This window comes from Pseudochaenichthys georgianus, chromosome 3, assembly GCF_902827115.2.
Source record: "Pseudochaenichthys georgianus chromosome 3, fPseGeo1.2, whole genome shotgun sequence".
In the NCBI taxonomy this organism is placed as follows: domain Eukaryota; kingdom Metazoa; phylum Chordata; class Actinopteri; order Perciformes; family Channichthyidae; genus Pseudochaenichthys; species Pseudochaenichthys georgianus.
In genome coordinates, this window is record NC_047505.1 from 17602549 (window position 1) to 17610180 (window position 7632).

General features: G+C 38.0%; 1 protein-coding gene across 1 annotated transcript; it reads right to left on the reverse strand.

The window, feature by feature from the left end:
• ero1a (endoplasmic reticulum oxidoreductase 1 alpha) lies at window positions 1–7356 on the reverse strand. Its single transcript, XM_034109033.1, is given in 15 exon segments — window positions 1–644; window positions 761–888; window positions 1014–1190; window positions 2749–3002; window positions 3235–3327; window positions 3410–3436; window positions 3519–3580; window positions 4271–4391; window positions 5128–5201; window positions 5346–5426; window positions 5959–5990; window positions 6082–6165; window positions 6383–6461; window positions 6463–6482; window positions 7243–7356. Coding segments are annotated over 15 exon segments (1362 nt in total). The 5' UTR covers window positions 7312–7356; the 3' UTR covers window positions 1–583.
• Between the last annotated feature and the right edge of the window lie 276 nt (window positions 7357–7632).

The window sequence follows — 7632 nt, forward strand, 5'->3', positions numbered from 1 at the left end:
ATCAGTAAAAATCGGTTTGCTTTACAAACAGCGCCATCCTTCGGAAAAAAGATTCATAACAGAAACATTGTGCAACTGAACCAAAAATGGCTCTAATCACTTTTATACTTTTACTCCACTTCCCTTATTTTACAATGTTTTTACATTTGCAGTTTTCGATTATTAGTACATAATACCAATCAAATAAACAATTGATGATGTATTGTTACAGATTAACCTACCAAGCAGTATAATTACTCAGACGTAGCTCCACATTTCAGCAAAATGAATTTGATGCACATATTTATTCAACAATAAATATAAGAAAGTTATATAATATAAAGGCCATTCTAAATACTGATGTGCTTAAGTTTTTGGACCCTAAGTATAGTTTAATAATGCTTTTGTTCTTTTATAAAAGTAAACATTTGAATGCAGCAGGACTTGTAACAAAGTATTTATTTACTGTTAAAGTAAAATATCCACCATTGCCGCTCAGATAATGAAGGCTTCATCTTCATCTAAGTAATTAATTTTGTTAAACTCTGTTGGAAGTTTGAAACATTTCAGCAGGATTGAGGCAGAAGACTTGATCTCCACAGTGTCATCCCTCCTCTGCTAACAGCGACCTGAAGTTCTTCAGCTCTCTGATGCTTGTAGAAAGCCTGCAGGACATTTGTGTTACACAAAGAATAGACATTTAAATTTGGTTGCATATATTCTCACTTCAATTGACTCAAGTTTACTCTGAGGATTACATGTGAAAATGTAATGCGACAACCTTCCAAAGGTGTTGAGCAGGGAGACGACCTCTTGTCGACTGAGCTGGAAGCTGGGTCGCTGGACGTTGGACGTGGGAAGCTTGCCGCTCAGAAAACAAATTCTTAGAGATGTTCCTAATCCCTGAGTCTGATTACGGGAGTGAGACAAGGGAGCAAATCAGAATAAAATACTTAAAATGGTTTGACAGCATCTTTTACCTTTTGCCCTCACATTATACTGAACATCATTTATACAACTAATGTATAACCGGCCTGCAGTTTCCCCCACAGGCGACACTTGAAGCAGCCCACACAGTCCATGATCCTGGAGATGTTGAGGAAGGCCAGTCGGATGTCCTCCTGAAGGTCACACAATTGATCACTTTGAAGGCCAAATGGATGTTTAACTAAAGTTAGAAAAAGGGATTTTCGGGCAACTGGGACCCTTATCTAAAAAGTTAGTTCCAACTAAGTTAGTTCTAACATAGTAAAAGTTAGATCTCGACAACAAAAGCTACGAACAACAGGGGGGACCCTTATTTAAAAGGTTAGTTCTGCACAAAAGGGGGGACCCTTTTCTAAATGCATAGGGTTGGCATAAAGTGTCCGACAGATTACTTCAATTAAGTGTTAACAAGCTACAATTATAGCTCAATAATAATAGTAACATTCATTTTTTTCACTTTGTCTGATTATATATTTATTTATATATGAAAAACACAGTAAGGGGAAATTAAAAGAAATATTGCAAAACAAACTAGTATGGAGTCCGCCCTAATGTCCAAACTCACTTTTTCTTTTAAAAGGGTGCCCCCTGTTGTCCAAAAATTAATATTGCTCACGTTTACTAAAAGATTCCCCCTGTCATTGAAATGCTATGTAAATGTAACCATAGCTACCTCACTCACTATATACTAAACAAGCATGTGGAAGGAAATAAACAGTCACACCTTTGATACTGACCAAATTGGAAGTCGACCTGATTAAATCTATAGTTTGGCAAAGTATAAAGCTTGAAAATAGCCAAAAATACTACTTTAAGAAGCAGTAATAGTTGCAGTGGACCTGCAGGTTTCTGTGAGTATGTTCCAGATATATGGATCATAATAACTGAACGCTGCTTCTTCATGTTTAGTTCCGACTCTGGGGACAGAAAGCTGACCCGTCCCAGATGTTGTGCGTGGAATCGTTCACATGCTGAGTCAGTCCATAGTTAAAGTCAATACACACTATAGACAGCAGTTCAGTAAAGTCATCAAAAAAGCTTGCACAGTATTTGGGTGGTCTATAGATATTTAGGAACAGAGCTCGAGAGGAGCATTTCAGCTGAAGGGCCACATATTCAAAAGAAGCAAAGTTCTCATAAGATGTCTTCCTGCATTGAAGGGAGTCATTCTAAATAATATCAACTCCACCCCCTTTCTTATGTATTCATGCCTGACTAAAAGACTAAAGTTGGGAGGTGTTGATTCGATAAGAACAGCTGCACTGTTATTTTGTTCAATCCAAGTTTCAGTTAAAAACATAAAGTCGAGATTGTGCTCAGTGATAAAATCATTGATTAAAATAGTCTTTCCTGCCAAAGACCTGACATTTAATAAAGCTAGGTTAAGTTGAGAGAATTGAAGTGTCATTGGACATCATTATAAGTTGCTCGCACCAGTACTTGCCAATTAAAAAAAAATGAACTTAACTTAACTTTAAGTAAAGACGACTTACCAAGTAGAGACAAATAACTACTCTTTCACTGTTTAATTTAGTCTTTAATTAAATGTATCTCTCCTTAGTTTACTTAAGTTAGGTTTAGCTTACTGTCTGGTATTTAAAAAAGGATTATCTTACCAAACATGAAGAAAGAAGTTGGATGTGCTTTTAGTGAAATGTAAACAACACACCTTTAAATAAACAATGAAAAAATATTTATATAAAGCTCTTTCTACGTAAAATATGTAGAAACGATATATATATTCCAGAGACACAGGCACAGATCTGGAGTCAGTGCTTAGACTGACCGGGCCAGCTGCAGGATGTGCAGCAGCAGCAGCTCCTTGTGTCTGCGGTCCTCTTCCGGCCTGCCAGTGAACAGCCTGAAGGACGGCTGCTGGAAGAAGGGCAGAGCTTTGGCCAGCGCTCGCAGCTCGATCAGGAACAGGAAGTAGAGGTTGCGGAGCCTCTTAGGGCCCTCGCCGTATGTCAGCTCCGAATCAAAGCGCTGCCTGAAATCCGACACGTTGTGACCCCACTTCTTCTGAAACCAGCTGTCTGAAGGAAGGAAGAATCAGAGAGAGGTGGTTAGGATTCACGGCTGGGGAAATACTGTAGCTCTTAACTGCATCGTTATTTATATTTATCAAGATCATTCTGTCATTCTCAAAGAAATAACAGTATAAAATACATACACTCTTTCTGTCTTCCTGTGCTGCACTTGACTTAGGAGGACAATGAATGACTGAGTGAATCAGTGAGGGTTTGTGAAAGTGCTAATGTGTCTCACCTTCTAAGAGGTATCTGGCACTCAGGTGTATGTTGATGCTGGAATGGAGGCCGGAGATGAGCCGGTAGAAAGCCCTCTTCTCTACACACTGACCTGAGGGACACAAACACAGAGTTGACTAATAGAAATGGACAAAAAAACCTCTTTTCTCTTTTCAGGTGAAATGTCAGCTCACCTTCCAGCCAGCTGTAGAAAGTATTTGCTGTAAATAGAGAAACAAAATGTTGTTGTCATACACAAGTGAAGTAAAAGGTTGGTTTGAATTTAGAGTTAGGAGCTCTTACATTCACTTCCTGGGCTGCTATGGAAGAGGCTGGAAAGGACCGGTCGCTTGATCGTATACGGCCTGTGAGAAAAAGTAAAGGGAGAAAACTATGAACTCTAGTATTTAAGAAGTAGTACACGCACAAAGTATGGTGAGTTATGCTGTTTTTGATCACATTCAAACTTGCTATTTAGCCATGCTATAGCTGTGGCGGAAGTATTCAGATTGTTTACTTCAGTAAAAGTACCAACACTGCACTCAATGCAAATACGATTCAAAACCTTCTTATGTGAAAGTATGCATTATCAGCAATATTTACTTGAGTAGGATAAGTAAAAGTATTCATTGTGCAGGAAAATGTTCCTTGTCATTCATTTACTATTATTCATGCTTATCAGACTGCAGGTAGTATTCTCCTGTTGTAGATGTTTAAGGGTAGGCTTATTTTATATCACTTATTTACTGAAGGGGATTTCATCTTCATAAATGCCTCATATCTTTGTGGCTTGGTTGCTGTCATGTCGGAATCATGCATCTCTTAAAAGTCAACTTTTCATTTATTTCAACTGCTTGACAGCCCTGTTTTCAGTTTTGTAACGCTGCAGTTTCCAGCTGACCCAAAAGGGGTTTAAACAGTTTACTTAGCTGAAGAAATAGAACAAATCTTTTCAGCACATACAGTAAAGGAACAATTCGTCCTTCGGTTTATCTTAAACAATAGGAATCAACACATCGGAAGATCTGTTTTTGTTCTATAGTGTGAGTGTTTACTTGAAACAGTTCTCCTCATAGATGCTGTTCCAGATCTGCCAGGCCTCCGGTCCTCTGTAGCCTGTGAAGCGCTCAGGGTTCAGCAGCAGGTCCACATACTGAGAGTCTGGAGACTCCTCGTCTGGAGAAGAACAACACACAGTCTGCTGTTAATCACTATGACTACCTCTCTTTATCAAGTGTGTACCAACAGTAGACAGCTAAAGTCAATGGTGTTGGAGGATTTTCACACTAGGAGACCCTATGTAGCGCTATCATGACCCAGGAAGGTTGGGCGTTGAGAAATGTACTGTATATATAAATAATTTGTGTTTCACATTTCCTACTAATTATACATTTGTTGGAGTTATATATGCTTATAATTCCTTATGGTAGGTTTTAAAAACTGTTCTTCTCTAAGCTCAATTTCTCATTCACATTCATAAGTAATCATTCCATTTATATTTCAAAAAGTATGTATTTCATCATCATTATGTTTCCTATGGAAAAGTTTTTTTTAAAGTATGCATTTTTTTATCAGATTTCTCATTAATGATCTACTTTCTACATTTATATTTTCAAGTATTTACATTATTTTAGTTAGTTTTACCTTAATATTCCCTAAATTGTTTTTATTTTGTATCTTACCAGAACCATTTCGTTTTTTGATCCTAATTAAAAGACACAAGGTGGAGGAATCTTCTGTTTATAAACCTGAAAGGCAAATGCCAAATCAGCAGTTGTGTGTTTTTCATTTGTGGTTTGCTATACTATGGGATCTTGTGTTTAGTGTACTCAATCAAAGACAAGAATTGATTGTGTTTCAGTTTTTGTTAGTTCATTCAGTCGTTTGCTCAGCGGACGGGTTGAAAACATACCATCGACAACGCAGAAGCGCTCTGCCTCGTCGTCGTGTTTGCTCCAGTTTAGCAGAGCTTCTCTGGTCTCCTTACTGGAGGTGAAAACAGACAAGTATGTCGGTTCAACTTTCTATTATATTATATTACAGAAATATTTCATATGAGCCTGCACTTTTAAAGTATTATTGTGTGTATCGTTAATGTTTGCCCGGTAATCTGATATTATCTCTACTCACCTTAAAGAAATATCTACAGCTCCGAGGTTCTCCGCCTGCTCACACTTTACCGGCTGCTCCTTTTCTTCTGCTGAATATTTGAAAACAAAAACAATAGATGGTATTACATTTTTAAAAGTATGTTATAATTAAATGTGTTTAAGTGTACTGTTTGGGTAGGATGCAGCAATTTTCTTAATCCAAGAAGTAACCATAATTAGTTACTGATTTTAATAAGCAAATTAAATTCATAAAAATGTGTTTTTTCTTCATATCCCAAATAAATGTTAAAAGACCTCAAGATATATAGCAATTATTACAGCCCAGTTAGTAAGTAATTATAATACCAACATTATTATGTTATAATGCAACATCTTTGAACAAATGCATTCATTTTGATAGTAACACCAGTATTTGGTGTTATTATTCCAAAATGTCTTAAAATACCCTCCAAAGTAGTTATTCTTTAAATTCTATAAATCAGTTTCACGATTTGGAAATGTAGGGGTGCTAATGTGCACTATAGAGAAATGTTTTTCATCAAATATGTTTAATGATGATCTTTTTCAAAAAGGTTTTTACTGTGGGCTGCTCTGCTGACGGAGACAAAGCTGGTCCTGACTGACTCACCTTGTTGTGTGATCTGATCCCCTCTGGCACTGCGTTCTGTGGACACACACACATGTTAGTGAATCTGATGTAAACACAGGTGAGTGTTTTGTTTACAGCAGGTAGGAGTGATGAGGGTGGGACTCACAGGAGAGCAGGGCTTCACAGCGCAATCCTTCAGACCACAGTGACTGCTGGACGACCAGAACGGACACGCCTTGTTCAGGTTCACCTGCAGTGTCCCAGGACGAAGCAACACACAGGTTAATCTGTGTACTGTATGTGTGTGTGATCGTGGGCATGTGTGTGTGTATGTGTGTATGTGTGTGTGTGTGTGTGTGTGTGTGTGTGTGTGTGTGTGTGTGTGTGTGTGTGTGTGTGTGTGTGTGTGTGTGTGTGTGTGTGTGTGTGTGTGTGTGTGTGTGTGTGTGTGTGTCAGGTCGCCTTACCTTGTAGAACCTGTAATAGTCGGACTCCAGAAGAGTTTGAAGTTTGGAGAAGAGCTGGTTGTTGTTAAAGCCGTCGATAGTCGTCCAGATCTCCTGTGAGCTTCGTTGGATGAAAACAAAAACCAAACTAAGTTTTCTTTATTTTGTTTCTTGCTGCTTACAGTAAGATTTGTTTTACTAAGCTTTTTTTTTAAATCATGTCTCCACCTCAATGCTCAGCATACAGCTGCTACTGAGATCTTCTACTTGAATAATAGCAGCACCGCAATACCAATGAATGACTCATTTTCAAATCATATACTTGTGGCAGCTGGAAAATCTGACACAATACAATGATTAACAAATGCATTTCTTATTACACTGAAAACACGGAAACGTTGACTTAAATGTTTTATGTATACAAATTTCACATAATTGTATAAGGTTAATTGAAAGCAAAAATATTAAGTTGAACCTGATCATTTTTATTTAAACATAATATTATTGCTTTCAAGGAAACCAAATATAGTTATGTGAAATGTGTTGACATGATCACTTTAATTAAATCAACCTTTCAGTTTTTTCAGTGTATAATCCATAAATATAATTAAATGTATTATCCCGAGAAAATACCCTTTGTGCCTAGTGAGTTTTTTTGTTTTGGTTATTAAGTATTGTTTGATGCATTGCTTACACTTTTGTCCTTTTGGATAAGTAATGAATGCAGGGTTTCACTTGTAACAGAGTATTTCTACACTGTGGTATTACTACTATTACTTTAGTAAAATATCGTAGTACTTCTTCCACTTCTGTTGAAGAGTGTAAAATAACATTAGGCTACTTGTATCTCCATGCAGGATACTCTGTGTGACAGCTCTCACCTGACAGAAGCACCTGCTGTCTGCACATCCGGACACCTGGAGGAGGAGCACGAGGACCACCAGCTTCATGACGACCTCCGCCTCAATCAACACCACCCTGTCTGTCTGTGTGTGGAAAGCTGCACTTCTGTAGTTTAACTGGAGACCCTGGGAGGAGGAGGAGGAGGAGGAGGAGGAGGAGGAGGAGGAGGAGGAGGCGGCGATCTGATGTCAAGTGTTTGCTTCCTGGTATTTCTTCATCTCCTCCCCGCTATGTTATTCCCACAGTGTGATCGCATTTAGACACATGTTGCACACAAATCGTCTCTAGGCTCTTTTATTTTTAAACTGGAAATGAATATTCTTCCTGTTCGCTCACAAAACAATCCGACTGAAACCTTATATGTCCAA